At 48.5% G+C, this 16,326-nt stretch overlaps 1 protein-coding gene across 3 annotated transcripts in view; it reads left to right on the forward strand.

Moving 5' to 3' along the window:
- ICA1 (islet cell autoantigen 1) overlaps positions 1–16,268 on the forward strand; it is a 28,530-nt gene extending 12,262 nt beyond the window's left edge. For 2 of the 3 annotated variants that reach the window (XM_032951662.2, XM_032951663.2), the window contains exons 8-15: positions 2,197–2,295; positions 2,876–2,973; positions 4,302–4,351; positions 5,282–5,335; positions 5,877–5,912; positions 8,738–9,118; positions 10,058–10,165; positions 13,980–16,268. In XM_032951662.2, coding sequence (XP_032807553.2) covers positions 2,197–2,295; positions 2,876–2,973; positions 4,302–4,351; positions 5,282–5,335; positions 5,877–5,912; positions 8,738–9,118; positions 10,058–10,165; positions 13,980–14,101 — 948 coding nt within the window. In that variant the 3' untranslated portion in view covers positions 14,102–16,268. The remainder of the gene's footprint in view (positions 1–2,196; positions 2,296–2,875; positions 2,974–4,301; positions 4,352–5,281; positions 5,336–5,876; positions 5,913–8,737; positions 9,119–10,057; positions 10,166–13,979) is intronic. The other variant, XM_032951664.2, reaches the window with a different exon arrangement.
- The last annotated feature ends 58 nt before the right edge of the window (positions 16,269–16,326 follow it).

Raw genomic sequence — 16,326 nt, forward strand, 5'->3', positions numbered from 1 at the left:
CCCTTTTATTAACTTGCTCACTAGGGACCATGGATATTTAAGATTCTCTCCCTCCCTTGTACAGACATGCGGTTGTGGGGGAGTGGTAGTGTTCCAGTTCGACTCTCGCTCATGGCCAACATCAGTGACATTTATCTGAACCAGTCCTGGGCCTCCTCTAGGATGATTCAGCCTCGAATGAGTATCTGGTGCGACGTGTAAACATCGCCACTAGGAAGACAAAAGTGGCTGGGCGCGGTGCTGGCGACACATCCCCCCCCCCCCTTGTGTGCCATGCCGGCGTTTATAGGTGCTCGCTTAACAGCATTTGCCTCAACGGTCTGTTTAGGCTATACTGGGGATCTTGCACAGAAAAGCGCATTTGAATTTCTACACACTGTCAAGCACTGCTCCTTATAGACACATACGCTTAGAGAAGTATTTATACGTACGCATGAGCAAGAGCCAAAATGTGCACCCACACACGTACATATATGCACGCTAACATAGTCTGCCTTAAAAAGTTTAGGAATATTTTTTTTGAGTCTGCATTGCATGTGTGCACATGACAAAAAAACAAGTTAGGAAAAATGATTGCATACATATGGATTATGTAAAGCCTACTTTAACACGTTTGTCATGGAAATATTTAATTAGCCAGATGAAAGCACAAATATCCCAATTGGCTTGGATTTCTGGCACCACTTTTGGACAATAACCCTTTGATCAATGATGCCGGTTTTCAATAAGGTAAGGCTCCTATAGCAACACAACGTTATACTACTGGCCTCATTCCTATTGGACCATCTTTAGGAGAGTTATCATTTCCTCGCTATTGCCCCGGCCCTGCCCCCCCCCCCCCCCCCCTCTGGTCATTATGGACAGACAAAGCTAATGCATAAACACTTTGAACCTTCGTTTTAAAGCGTAAAAATGATAACATCGCTGGCGCTGTGAGAGACTTGATCCTGAGGCAGAGTGGACAGTGAGTTTGATGTAATCATCCGTGAGCCCTGGGACTGGAGGTGCTGAAGCGATTTGCTTTGTGATGGTTTCATTGTGGGGACAAAGGGAAGGTTCAATTTGCAGAGACTCCCTCCTCTCCCGAGGGAGTCTGTGTGAGGCTACAGGCAGGTCGAACCTTTATATCCCACGGTCAGCGTGCCAAAAGCAATCCATTGCGTTTTTTTTTTCTTGTGCCCTGTGACTATGATCACGGAAAGAAGATGAATGGGGTTTTGGTGATGAAATGGGCTCGCACGCAGGTGCCGGGCGGATTGTTACATTGCAGGATCTTCAGAGATGGCGACGGCTTAGGGAGGGCCTTCATCCAGCAGTGGATTTACCATGGCTGATTGATGATGTTGTTTAGTGACTTAATGTTAATATGTAAGAGCCACTTAGACAAGGGTTTTTTGGATTGGGGTTAGGGGCATAGGGTAGAATTGCCCTCGCTTAAATAGGCCTTAACTCTCATTGATTGACTCATGATGACAAACAGGGTGTCGTTTGTGCAGTGATATCGGTTACACTTGTTGCGCTTGTACACAGCTCCAGTCGGCCAGATCGCCTTGGATGATGCTTGATAGACTGGTATCTGGCTTCGGCCGATTTGGCTCGCTGATTTGGCACTGTGCTGGTTTGTGCACCAGCACGACTGCATGTCACTGCGGAGCAGCCCAACGCACAGTTGTCCACACTGCAGAGCGGCTGCCCCTTAACAGCGGGGCAGTTGGCAGGGAGAGTGAAAAGGCTGATTGAGCCCCATGTGATGTGCCAATCAATTGGTCGAGTCATTTGATTATTGACCAGTGATGGCAAATGCAAGAAGTAGATTAATGCAAGAGGTTATTTTTTATATTCTTAGCTCTTTCGGTAAAGTCACGTTGAAGGGAAACAATAAAATAATAAAATATATATAAATTAAAATTCTCACGACGTCGCCATCTCTGGTTTTCACACCTGATGATGACCGTTTGTGTTATGGTCGAAACGTCGTGAGAATTTTTATTGTTTTAATATATATTTTATTTATTTTATTGTTTCCCTTCAACGTGACTTTACCGAAAGAGCTAAGAATATGAATTACTGCAGTCACGAAAGCTTTAAATCAAAGGTTATTTTTTATTGACATGCTTAAAGAAATCAATGTCCGCTCATGCTCGACGTTATATTTTCGGTGTAACGTTGTTTGCTTTGATACCTCCTGCTTCTCAGAGTGCACTTCTGCAGTTCTGGGAGAAGACGGCCTCCATGATGTCTGCGGTACAAGACTGCTTCAAGGGATACCAGCCGTACGAGTTCACCACCCTCAAGGTGCCGACCCGGCATGCCGGCAATGGTGCAACCCTTGCTGCGAGCTCCTAATGCGGTTCCTAAAACCCATACACCAACGCGAGGGGTATTAAACCAAGCTTTGTAAAGAAGTATGGAAAAAATCGTGCGTAAGAATGCATCATGGAATGCTTCCCTGCATGCACTTGGCTTCACAAGTATTTTATTAACAGTGTGGAATCTGATGGGTGGATATCAGTGACAATGCATTTGCATTTTTCCGAAGGGTAGCTGTCAGGGGAAAAAACAGCTGATGGTGGCATTGCCTGAGAGGGCATACCTTGGCAGGGCTGTGACGGCAAGATATGTCCTTATTGCATTGATTTGTGTCTCCCACCTTTGGGTAACCGTTTGATGAGTTGCCCGGATTTCATGAGGGTAAGTCGCCCATAAAAGCACTATTCAGGCTTATGCCTGCTTAGCCTCTGAGATTCTGATTAGATTGGGCACACTCTGGGTAATTTTGTCATCAGTTTTTAAATAAAGTTCTGCTGCTAACACTACTACTACTACACCTGCCTTACTGCTGACGTGTGGTGGCTGTTCATTTGTCTGTCTGCAGAGCTTGCAGGACCCCATGAAGAAGTTGTCTGAGAATCCGACAGAGGAAGATGCGGATAAGAGAGAGGACAAGGAGGGCGATGGCCAGGACATTGACACGTATGTTTGACCAAGAGACGCTGGGTTTCCCTGACGCACACACGAGTGTTGAATTGGGGCACAACCGGTCACTGAAATGACGGACCGTCACCGGCGGCTGAGTCAGTGGTGACCGGTGTTCACCGCACCCATCGCCAAGCCTGCTCACGTGGAGTTTATTGGATGGATGTTGAGCTTCTTTCGCACCATACGTGGCCAACCGTGCTAATTGGAGGTGCCGGGATTGTTTCGAATCCCCAGTTGTAGTTACGTTTTCCCGTGGAATCTCAGAACAGTGCTGCATAATTCATGCCCACTATTGTCATAGCCTGAATCCATTGGTATTGTTTACACATTGCAATTTGTTTGCTGTATTTGCTGTTGGTATTTCAACGCAGGTCTCCTCTAAAGGATAGACTGTTGGTTTCAATGGGCTTTAACCCAGGCTCTATCCAAATGCAAAATTAAAAAAGCCCCAATATTAAAAGAATATTACTGGTCAATACTTAACATGGGTGGATGGGTGGCATGGTGGTTAATAACACGACACTATAAGCCCAGTGACTAGAGTATGATTCCTGGCTATGCCTAACTTGATTGGCTACCAACACATACTGACCAGCACGGTGAGGTATGGTCAAACAACCCCCATGTCTAACACATTGTGGGGAACCCTTCGTCCAGCAGTGGATTGACGAAGTCGTATAATTATACTAAATAACTGCAGTTTTCTCGACATGGTGAGGAGGGATTGATTCTCAATTGGATCTTACTTTAGTAAAGAAAAATAACGTTTAGATGCAGCTGGTATAAGGAAAAAAACAAACACGCAAATCTGGCAACATTTTTGTTATTGGACTTTTAACAAAGCTTGTTGTGTTTTGACTTCCCGTATGTGCTAGCGTGGCCCGTCTTGCAACAACAAAGATAACACTTTGGTGACGGATGCGTTATAAATGTTGCTGCTCAGTGTCTGCCTAGCAGTGCAATCCGAGCTTCTGTGACCATAAAATTAAACTTTTTATTTTACCAGGTAAGGCCCACTGACCTATATAGCTCTTTTGCAGAAGCAACTTGGCCACAAATGATAGCGCAATGCAAGTGGCTTCTCACGTGAAAATGTATAGCAGCCAAATACTCTAAATGCATGTTTCTAAGTGTAGAGGGGAAAATCCAGAGGATCCGGAGAAAGATCCACGCGACTATGTGGAGAGAGACATGCAAACCCCAAATATACGGGCGTCATGGTCAGGATCAAACCCACAACCCCGAGCATACCAGGCGAGGTGTTTAACGTTTCGCCATTGTGACACCCCTCGTTTTGCTGTCAACCCCCCCCCCCCCGCCAGGCTGGTTTCTCTCGACGAGGGAGGTCTTGCCGAAAGTGCCGGCGGCCAAGGTAACGCCTGAATACGTTCCAGCGGATTCGTCGGGCAGGTTTTTTTTTTTATGGTCGGTGCGTCACAGCTGCCTGCGCCTGCCTAACAACGGACGCTTGGATTTGTCTCGCTCCGGAATATCAACTGTCAAATGGGCAAATCGCCCCGGAGAACGCCCGGTCCTTGTCAGATCACGGGAGCATAAGCCAGGGTTGAGTTTGGATAGCGTTTCAATGGGTGACCACCAAGCACCAAACTTTTCTACTGTTCGCTGTTGAGGTGCTGCGTTGTCAACAGAGGTCAGTGCAGCAAAATGTATTGCTGTTCTGTACTCGGCTGCGATGTCTAATTGCGTCACCTTCAACCCACACTGACCAGCGTGGTAAAGTATGGTCAAATAAAGTATGGCGTGGGGAAGCCTTCATTCAGAGGTGGATTGAAGAGGGCTGTATATGAGCATTTAGATGGACCTGGCAAGCCTACAAAGCAGCCATTGCGACCATAATGCACTCGGTCTTAGTTCATAGCCCAATCTTTGCTGGCTATCGTCACCGCAATAGTTACCGAACCGTATTCTATTATAAATAAAATGTAGTTTCCCCAAATGTGAACAAATCTGACCACTGCTTTCCCCAAGTTGCAAACTGGGATCGCAACTCCCACTCAGATCACAGGGATCACATGACATACCTGAGGTTGTGTACGCTTTATAGATCAATCATGTTTTTCGTCAAAACACAGTTTTCAATTTACCTTGTTTTTCACGTGCTGGATAGAACTCTGTCTCTCTTGGTCACTACGTAGTTCGTCGTAGCGAATGTGTTGCCGTAATCATTGGCACTTAAAATGCCCTGAGTCTATTGTGAGCTTTAGGGAGCATCCCTAAGGGGGGGAAGGACTCGCTGCGGTGTTGATGTTGAGATGGCTGACGGTGGTGTTTGCTCGTGTAGAAGAGGGTGGATACTCGGGCATGACTTCGGAGCAGATGGGACATGCCAATGCAGGTATGAAAGAGAACGGGAAAATATAAAATGTGTAAAATTTTGTTGTGTTTTTTGGTATGTGAAGGTACACTGAATTGTTGTTTGATTACTGTAGTCTTGCATATTTATTTAATGTTTACAATTTTTTCTCTGGACCGTTTATCTTTTCTCTAGTGTCTTGAGATGCTTTTTGTTTTATAATATTTTTGCACGATATAAATTCATCTTAGTCTGGTTATACTGGGTGTTGTTCAGCACGACGTCTGACGCTTCGCACCTCGTGCTGGGAGCTTCTTCAATTCCTGTTCCTTCAGCTCACACTGAACAACATGACGGCACAATCCGAAAACACATGCTATTATACAGCACAACCGCGGAAACCTACAGTCGTATTAAAATTGTTATTGCTAATTTTACAATAAAATTACAGTGTTTTAAAACACCAGAGTTGAAACCTCTCGCATATGAAGGCTCAAGGATTATTAAGTTTTCTTATTAAAAAAAACTAAACTTATAAAACGGCAAGCGTTGGAGCGTTTTGGTGATAACGTTGTGCTTGCAGTGCTGCTGGCCGAGCTGGGCAACAGTGACATGCTGGGTGAGTGCAATGGGCACTGTCCGGCGCCATGTAGTATTAGCACCCCCGTAGAATCCTTCGCCTCTCTCGGCCAGTAGGTGCTGCAACCATTCCACCGCCTGCTCTTTGAAGCCATCCCTAGGAAGCCAGAGAGGGGTCCCGCTCTGCCTCTGGTTCCCGGGATCCTACCTCTCCCTTGCATTATACACGCTGTGCACATGAAACGATCTCTTGGGAGTGTTTGCTCTAAGCCTGTGTAGTCAGGTTGCAGGCAAATGTCAGAGGTGCTCCCACCTCGATATAACTCATTTGATGGATCACAATTCATAGTTCCTTCATGGGGGTTGTTTAACCGTACTTGACCATGCTATCGGTGCGGGCTGGTGAAGGGAGGGGGGTGGTTGCGGCCAGGACCAGTTCAGCTATCTCTCGCCACTGATGTTAGCCGTGACCGGAATAAAACTCGGGGTTGCCGGGTTCGTAGCGCAGCACGCTAACCACTGTGACCTTTAGGGATTAGTATTTCCGAAAACAAAGTGGGAATTATATTTGTTTATTTCATAAGCTTGTTTGAAACTAGGACACGTCATCCTCTGATGCCGGTTTTGTTAATTTTGACATTTATAATCTAATGACTCATTCAAAGGATGTCTTGTAAACACCGTGGTGCAGTCTGGGTGGTGGCGGAGGTGGCGGTACATTAATGGCCCCACGCATTCACCTTGTGGATTCTTATGCGCACAGTTCCATGCAACCTCTTAGATCAGAGCAACGCTCTCATCATCTCCTCTCCCATCGCCTTTTTTAATCTTTTTTAGAAAATGCCGCTTTAAAAAGTGTTATTTGCATTTGTATAAAAGGCGTTTGATTTATTATTTGTTGTGCAAATCATGCTATTTCTTTACAAAATGATAATTTATGCTTCATTAAGCCGTTCGGGGCACTGACACCTCTACAGCTCAGTAGCTGATGATTAGAAAATGTGTGGCTCTAAAATAATCACGGTGAATAATCTCACTTTATTAATGAGTAACCAAGCATCAATTGCATATAACAATAGTCCGCAAGTGGCAACAGCCACAAATGTTAATGTGCAAGCTTCTGGGGGAGGGGATTTTATTTTAAACCGCGTTGGCCCGACGTGGCACAATGCCTGCACTTTCAACCATTGCTGCTGCTGTCTTCTCGACTCCGTTGTCCGCAACTGTCGTAGAGTCCTTGCTGGCTGTTGCTTGGGACTAAATGGGACATGTGCCCGGTGGTTTTCAGTTTTGAATTTCCAAATTTGTTGTCCCTCCTTTGCAGATTTTGGTTGTTGTTGTTGGAAATCCACGCCGAAGTTTCCTTCACGAGTCGATGGGGCAAATCCTCACAGCCAATAGCTTCGGCCATTTTGTCAGGATGTGATTCTGTAACAACATTAATGCTTATTCTTAGTTTTTTCGGTAAAGTCACGTTGAAGAGAAACAACAAAATAACTTTACCGAAAAAACTAAGAATATGAATTACTGCAGTCACGAAAGCTTTAAATCAAAACATTAATGCTGTTTAAATTATCCTGGAAAAGCTTACAGAGTCTCAAAGCTCGTGTTCAAGAGGGTTTTGCATTTGGATATTAGGTCGGTTCCTTTTTAAGAAGTGTTATACTTCTTGTGGGATGAAATTAGAGTACGTTGAGGAAACCCACTTACAATACGAGGAGTTAGCACTCTCCATGTTGCGTATAGATAAATCAACAGCCGATTTACTGTACAGTCCTGCAATATGCCTCCTGCCCATCCTAAGTCTTGTTTTTTTGCTGGATGTGAAAACCTCGCTATGAGCGACTAGACGGTGCTTGGGTCATTTAACGGGGGACCCTCTTTGAGTTTGAGTGGGCAACCGGCGTGTTAATTTGATGGTGGCCTAGCGGCGATATTAACGCGGCAGTTCCCCCTCTGAGTGTGACAGCCGCTCACGCCTTAATGTGATTGGTCAGAAAGAATGGTTGTCTGCACTCGAGCGGCGCCTGTGACCAGAATGTCAGCCGCCAACATTAGGCCCTGCTGGGTAATGCGATAACATTTCATCAACATCTATCTCCGATATAAAAATACAGAAAGGAAGAAAAAACGTAATTGAATAAAAGAAATCAAAAAGGGCTTTTTTACGTTATCGACTTGAAATGTTATTTCGTGCCAACCTTGGCTTTTGAAAGATTTTTTTCCTCTTTCTATTCCCTTCTCAAGAGTAATTTTTAGTGTACAGAATGGCGCTTTATATAAAGGGTCTCCACTGCAGTCTGCAGATCTGTCAGCGGCATTGTCCCTGCCGGCATTCCGAGCCGGGCGTTTGGCACGGCTGCATGCTAATGAGTCGGCGCCCAGCAGGGGAGCGCCCAGCTCCAGGATTAGGGCTTGCCGAGCGCCGGGTTTGTGGCACCTGGAAAGGGGCCCGGAAGGAGCGGCGATTGTGGCGGTGGCGGGCACGGGGGACGCGCGTGATGGATGGAGACGCGACGCCTCGGTCTGTAACAGAGATGCAGCAGCTTCGGCGAGGATTAGCGTCTCTCTCCGCCGGGGATGAAGGCAGATTTGATGCCGACACTGCATTAAATTTGAATTTTTTTCATTACTTTTATCTGATGATTCCTCTGGCAGTGAGGTTTTCTTAAGCCTTTTAAATAAAGTTCAAAACCTCTTGATATTTGTCCCAAAAAAAATTAGCTTCTGAGTTATTGTCGCGACCATGAGATGTGCTCGCCAAGTTGGCCCAAAAAAAAACCGGCCCTCACTTTCGCCATCTTTCTCCGCGTTCGTTCGATCGTCGGTCGACCCTCCCTAAGCCTGCCGCGTGCCGTGCGACAGATTTGCTGGCGGAGCTGGGAGAAGTGGCGGAGGGCGAGGACGGCGAGAAGGACGACCTGGCGCTGCTCAACGAGATCATGAATGCCCCGTCCGACGCCGACTTCGGCTCGGCATGGCAGGCCGTGTTCGGGGGCGAGCTGTCCCAGTGGCCCATGCCGTCGCCTGCCGAGCCGCCCCAAAGCGGTGACGGCGATGGCAGCTGCGGTGGCGGCGGTGATGGCGATCACCTGATGTCGTTGGCGCCCGGCCTGCCAGGCCAGGTCACCGGCACGGCTGGCCTGACCCCTCTCCTCCCGGCTCAAACGATGGACCCATCAGGCGCCCGCGGGGGTTTCCTGCCATCGGAGCTCCTCGACATGAACTACAGCCGCTCTGTCTCAGGTGGGTTTGCTCACCCCTTGCCCTTGCACGTTCCCGTGCTGGTCAGTAATGCAGCGTGGTCTCGTGGCAGTTGAGCTGTGTTCCTTCAATGGTGTGGAATAGTGAGAGGAGGTGATTTCTCAGGCACGTGGGTGTACGTTAGCAAGGAAGTGAGGAATACATAAAGACACGGGTGTGTCTCATAATTGACAACTAGAAATTACGTTAATTAGCCGGTGGTTCTTCTACAGCAACGTTTGTTCAAGCATCTTGGACCATTTACTGGACACACTAGACCAGTTTTGACTTCTATAAGTATCCACAGCAGTGTGTGGGCTGTAGAACAAATGCTGCCAGGTGTTCAGGTCATATTGGCAAGAGCCCTCAATGAACATGTTTGGGCCATTCGGTGCAACTGGGAACAGTTGAGTGTAAGGTAATGTCCTTGCTCTCTCCCTTCGCTCGCAATGTCCTGGGTTAAAATAAAAGGGACTGCTTTGCCAGTAATGTTCAAGCAGAAGCTGTGAACAATTAACCACTCTTACCACTGACAAATACTCATGAATTGACTTGGTGTACCGGAGTAGTAGCAGGCATCCTGGGTTGTGACAAACTCTTATGGTGTCAACTATAAAACACTGTTGAGGAAGCCAAGTGAAAGCCACCTCAACCATCTTTCCCAAGTCATGGCTTAGGAACCTCCGTACGGAGTGTGGTGTAGCCAGGTGAGGAGGTGCCTGTGGGGTCAGCCGAGAAGGTGGGAGCTTGTGCCATGGACCTTTCTCTTGTACGTATGTTGAACTTCTTTTGCACCGTACGTAGCCAACCATGCTAATCGGAGGTGCGGGGGAAGGACATCAAACGAAACGTAAAAAAGTAGTTCTAAAGAAATGTTCTCTTCGGCGGATAACTCACCGTTGACAAACACCGTGTCCCGCTGCTGTGGTGTGATGCATGCAGGGGCGGACTGGGACGCGCTACGGCACGAGCAAATGGGCCCGGGCACCGAACTCAACGCTCCTCTCGCATCACCGGCGGCCCCACCGGGGCACCCGCAGCCAAAAAAAGGTGCCGCCACCTTCAAGGCCTAGCTCGGCACCGGCACCTGAGCCTTTATTATTGTGCTGGTTTATACAGGAGAGCCTCGCTGAGTCTCGTGACTATTTTTAATGTTTTTTGACGAGAGTCCTGACCAATGATTCTGCAGTCGGAGTCGGTGGTTGCGCTGTGTAATTCTAATTGAGTTTAATTGTTGGTAGTTTGAGTAACTTGAAAAATTTGTACCACGACAAGAGGCTGCAATGGCCTACTCTTGTGACTGACGCCACGGGATCTTTCACGTCCACTGCGAAGTAGACGGCGCGGAGTATTTTTACTGTTTACGCACGCACCGCAGCAATAACCAGGGTGGCCGTTGGATTCGAACCGTGAACCTCTGCAATAAACGTTAACTGGGCTAACGCTCGTTGGTGCCGCCGGCCCGTGCCTTCCTTGACACCTGCCGCTTGCCCAGAATTTTCAGGGGAAATGTGATTGTGCATGATCCGAATTGGATGAAATGTCACCTTGGGTAAACACACACACACACACACTTGGCTTCTATGGGCACACGTATGTGTCCGACGCGCAAACGCACGCAATGCCACGCGCGTGCGCGTTCTGGCTCGCTTCCACGCATTCCCCTTCAGTGCAGCATCCATCAACAGGAATCCATGTTGGGAATAGTTTCGTATTATTGTAACATCAAAAGAAAATTGGAAAATATTGCTCTGGAAATCACTGCCATTATGGCATACTTTACATTTGCAAACAGAGCATAAAATATCTCATTACAGACTCAGTGCGCAACTGCGGGGCGCTTGGCTGGGCCGTGGCAGCCACTTGGTTCCCCAGGTGCTCGGAACAGCAACGTTTACAACGAATAACAACCGAATTATGATTCTGTAACGATTGGGAAACAGCGCCCTTCTCTCTGTGCCTCCACAGATTTATTATGGACCTCTAATGCAGCCCATGTGTAATTGCGTGTACTCCTGGGGGTTCTGTGGGCAGATTTGATTTATTTTACAGAGTAATTTAATAATTATTTTTTGCCCTTTGTCAATCCACTGCTAGATGAAGGCCTCCCCACACCGTGTCAGTCATCCGGGGTTGTTTGACGACATGCGACACCGCGCTGCTTCAGTGCGCGTCGATGAAGGGGAGGCCCAGGATCGGTGCACATTTCACTCGCCACCGATGTTAGCCATGGCTGGGAGTTGAACAAAAATCCCCAGTGCGTTAAGCGTTGCGCAACCGCTGCGCCCTTATTTGCAAGTTTTTTTTCTCTCCCGTTTTTTGGTTTAATCTTAAACATCTTGAATGTGAGAGTTTTGACCGAGTCCGTTTCAAGCCCGGGGATCTTAAGCGTTGGCCGTGTTCGCGGGGCATCGTGGATGCTGAAGCGTCACTCGCGTGTCGCCGCAAGTAACGGCGCGGGGCTCTTTAACGAGGCGGCCGTGACGAATGAAAGTGCTCTGGGGGGGGGCGATCGCGTCGCCAGGCGCGTGCGCGTGCGCATGCACGCGCACGCGAAGGGACCGCTAGACGAGCGCGCTCCCAACGGGCGCGGATGCTCGTCGTTCTCAACAGAGAACGGCGCAGGGGGTATCGTGCAGCAATTGTAAAAGTGAACCCCTTGTGCGCACACTCGTGCTTTCTAGGATGCTGCAGTTGGTGAGATGTTAACTAGCTCACGAGATGTACAGGAGGTCGTGGGTTGAATTCTGACCCTCATGCCTCTGCCGTACCTTTGGTGTTTGCATGCCTCTCTCCGCGTGGCCGCGTGGATTTTTCTCCGCGTGCTCTGTTTTTTTCCCTTAACATTTTTTAAACTTGCATTTCGAGTATTTGGCTACTATAAATTTCCACGTGACAAATCCACTTCCTTGAGCTATCATTTGTGGCCAGGTCGCTTCTGAAAAAGAGCTGTAGAGCTCAAGTGGGCCTTACCTGGTAAGATAGTTTAAATAGTTCAAATCAGACGTCTCATTAACATGCAGGAACAGCATGGTGTGAGCCAGTGGTCTTGCTCGGGATTTGTGCCCTCTGCGTTTGTGCCCTTGCGTTTCAGGAAAATTGTATTCCACGTCGTTGCGTTACACACGTGCAACTTTGCGTAGTAATAAGCCCGGCCTGCGCCCTTGTGTTTCCTCCCCTCCCCGTGCCAAGCCACGACGTGAGCTACTCCAACTCAGATTATCCTGCCCCTTCCACGTCTTTGCAGATGTGGATCATTTAACTTCCTGTCCCGGTGGGGAAGGGGTGTGGGAAAATGACACTTGAACATGAAGCCTACTCTGTTGGCAACAGTTGTGGTGGCCAGGCCCAGCACATTAATATCGCGTTATATGTATTAATGTCACGTTATATACGTTTCATGAACTGGAACATGTTGTGCCCTCCAAGCAGCGTGCAGAGCGCTACACAAGCTGCTTATGCTGCCGGTGTGATCGTGTTCCCTGTGTTCCCTGTGTTCATCATATGTATGCTTGTTAATTTTTTTTCCCTCTGCTTGGCACTGATTCGTAAAATGTCCAAATCCAGCACCTACCTACCTGGATGTTTTTTTTTTATCTGGACTCATTTAAAACACGCCCAGCCGCCGATGCATTAGCCTGGCTGTCGAGAGAAAGTGGGCCAGCCAAGGTTGTGGCACGCCCAGAATAAGGCACTTATTTTTACTGCTGAATTTCTCCTAAAAACTGAAAAAACACATTAAGAGAAATAATAATCCTGGACGATTTCGCATTCAGCGAAATGTGAGGTCTGCGTGTGGTGGTGTGTATGTGATGGTGGTGTGTGTGTGGTGTGTGTGTGTGGTGGTGTGTGTGGTGGTGTGTGTGTGGTAGTGTGTGTGTGGCGGTGTGTGTACGTGTGGCAGTGCGTGTGTGTGTGTGTGACGGTGTGTTTATGGGGAGTGGTAGTGTAGCGGTTTTCACGCTGCGCTACGAACCTGACAACCAGAGTTTGATTCCCACTCACGCCCAACATCAGTGACGATTTTCTGAACCTGTCCTGGGCCTTCCGTAGATCGACTCAGCCTCAAATGAGTACCTGGTGTGATGTGTAAAAACATTGTCACTAGGGAGACAAAGGCCGGGTGGTGCTGACCACCCACCCCCTCGTGTGCCGTTCTGGCCTTCATAGGTGCTCGCTAACAGCACTTGCCCCAACAGTCTGTTCAGGCTATACGGGGGATCTTTGTCTTTGTACGTGTGGCGTTGTCTGTGTGTGGCAGTCTGTGTGTGTGTGTGTGTGCGGTGAGGGGTGTGTGTGTGCGTTAAGCACGCTCCTCGACACACTGAGGAATGGAAACGTGGCGTGGGGGAATTGAGCGATGCCCACCGTGCAGTGCCGGGATAAAATTACAGCCGCTGTGGGAGGATGGAGTGGGCGCCTGACTGTCCTTGACACGGGAGGAGGCTCGAGTGTAATGTGTTATCAGAAGGAAAAGCAGCGTTGAGTGTTTTTCTGCCGCGTGGTTTGTTAAAATATAAATTAATAATACAACCATCTTTCTTACGCGCTTTTCATGCCGACGCTTAGGTGTGCCACCCGACGCTGGCCTCATGCAAACTGGCGTGCTCATTTTAACACCAAAGATTCCAACGAGTTGAATGGAAATCTCACTCTTTGGTTCTTTCGGTAAAGTGATGTAGGTAGAAATCAATAAATATTAATTCCCCGCAGCTGAATGAGAAACTCAACATTTTAATAGAGCCGCGGTGCGAATGCATAAAAAAAGTCGCGTTCTCCCAACCCTAACACGCACATGGCCGGCGCTGTGACTGTGTGACCCCGTTGTGTTTGTGTGCGACCCCACTGTGCGTGTCTGACCCAGGTGAGAAGCCCGCGGCGCGAGACATGTCGGCCTGGTTCAGCCTCTTCGCCGACCTCGACCCCCTCGGGAACCCCGATGCCGTGGGGCGCACGGACTCGGACCACGAGCTGCTCAACGCCTAAATCTCCCTGTTGCCAAAAAACCCCCCACTCCCTCCCTCCTTTTCCCTCTCCGCCGTTGTGGGGGGTGGCTGGGGAGGGGGGGAAGACGGAAGGGCGGAGGGGAGCAACCGCAGACTATGCCGCTGTCTCCTCCTTCGGGGAGAGCCTCATTGTGACCTCTGGGACCGCAGTGCGGCGCTCATCTCACCGTGGTTACTCGGAGGGCGAGAGTTTGCGGTTGTGGGGGACCATAGATTGAGTTGTCGCGGAAAGTTGAGAGGGGCCGTTATTGTCCTGGGATCTGTTGGGGTCAAAGATTCAAGTCGGTTTTGGTTGTGTTTATATTTTATTGGACCAACTATATTGTAGCGTACGGTGCCTTTAGTTTTTCGACTTGGTCCCACTGCAGAATGTGATGATCATCTTCTAGAGGTAGAGGATTGCGTGTAAGCCGGAGCACTTGCTTGCTGAAGGTCGAAATCACTGGATAACCTAAACGCGGGTACCCGAGCTCATCGGATCGCGTGCCGGCTTCGGTTAAAACACTCCTTGGTGTTCACACTACTGTTTTATAACACTGCACGTTGCTTTCAGAATGATGCACACCGAGTGGCAACGACGCCACCACCCTTTTGACGGTGCCTGAACCGGGCACGCAAATTTTAGATAAGGACATTTGGATGGAAGCAGATGGGTGATATTTGGGGTTGTTTTTTTGAGGGTCTCGATCAGAACTTCTGATGGGACCTCGGGCCACTGTATTTTATTGGTTATATATGAATTGTTGCTTCTTTGGCAACTCAAATAATAAAGGCACCCGAGTTGCTGTTTAGTTCATCATCTGTATTTGTGCATCACTCCTGGGGCCTTCTCGGCCCAAGGCTCCCGAAGGCCGCAGGTTTTCGCTGACGTTGAAGGCAGCATCTCATCGTAAATCGCACCGCTCTCTTGTGTTGCAGAGATTACTTGTGCGCACCAGGTAGAACAGCGACATCCCCCTCGGCATGTTTTGCTCATTATGCCAAAGTGTTCATTTGAAGTGAGATGTGTTCGTTATTTGCGACGCTGCTGCTGTGGTGTAATGCTTGGCACGCTGGACTTGCAATCCAGAGGTCGCCGGTTCGATCTCCCGGCACGGCAGTTGACACAACGGTGCAGTTTTTAGAATCCCCCACCGCCTCTCTCCACCCAGCAGTAGGAATGGGTGAACTCTTTTAAGACAATCGGCGGGTCGCGTTTGGTGGGGTAAAGTGTGGGTACTGCCACTTTTTCGAAGACGTCTGACCAGCGTGAAACTACAGGCCAGATACCGTACCCTCTGGAGGGGCTCTCTAAAGCTCCCCCTGGTGTCGGTCCTTCCATCAGCAGTGGCGTGAGCGAGCACTTGCAGGGCTGCGCCTGTATCCTAATTCGTCGGAGTGCATTATAATTGCCGGTTCTTCATCGCAATCATAATAGCCTATCACCTGGATAAATAACGGTTGTACTTTCATTTAAGTACTTGTTAGAAATGTTGTGGAGCGGTTATACAATGGTCGAGGAAGTGTAATTATTTTAACTCTGTAGGCATTATTTGGGGGTCACCGTGAGCCCGCTATACACTGTAACGTAAGTCGGATTTTAGTTTTGCTTCAAATTCCACGATGGAAGGGCTTTTGCTATTTTTACAACTGGAAAATGTCACTTTGCATTTTACATACGGGCGTTCGGGTGATACTCTAAAGTTAAAACCTCAAGTAAAGGGACGTCTTGACAACTCTCAATTGGGGGGGGGTGGGGGACATGGGACGGGGGGGGGCTGCATTCAGTGACGCGACCTTCACTTTTTTTACCGAACGTTCTGCGTGTCTCCCGCGCACGTGCCATTTAATTTAATTACCTCCCTACGCGGGTTCTTTCTCCCCCCCTCCCCTCCCCCCCCGTATTGTGGAACGAAAATAATAATAATAATAATTCCGTGGCCTTAGGAGAGAGAGAAAAAAAAACAAAGCATGTCTCTTTTTTTAACGAACCTCCCCTCTGAGTTTCATGTGCGCACGATGCCAGCCCTAGTTCTTGTGCCAAGCGATGTGTTGGGCACCGTGGCTGTTTGCCTGCCACGTCGCTGTCGTGCCGACGGCTCGTCCTTCTCGCTGATCCGTGTTTTGTTGTCTTGGAGATGCTCGTCGAATAAAGCGCTTGGAATGGTGTCAAGATTTTGTTTGATTCTGTTCCTGGTCGTTGCATGGTGCCCCGGAGCATTTAGG

This window comes from Petromyzon marinus, chromosome 10, assembly GCF_048934315.1.
Source record: "Petromyzon marinus isolate PM22_M1 ecotype Great Lakes invasive population chromosome 10, UKy_Petmar_22M1.pri1.0, whole genome shotgun sequence".
Taxonomy (NCBI): Eukaryota; Metazoa; Chordata; class Hyperoartia; order Petromyzontiformes; family Petromyzontidae; genus Petromyzon; species Petromyzon marinus.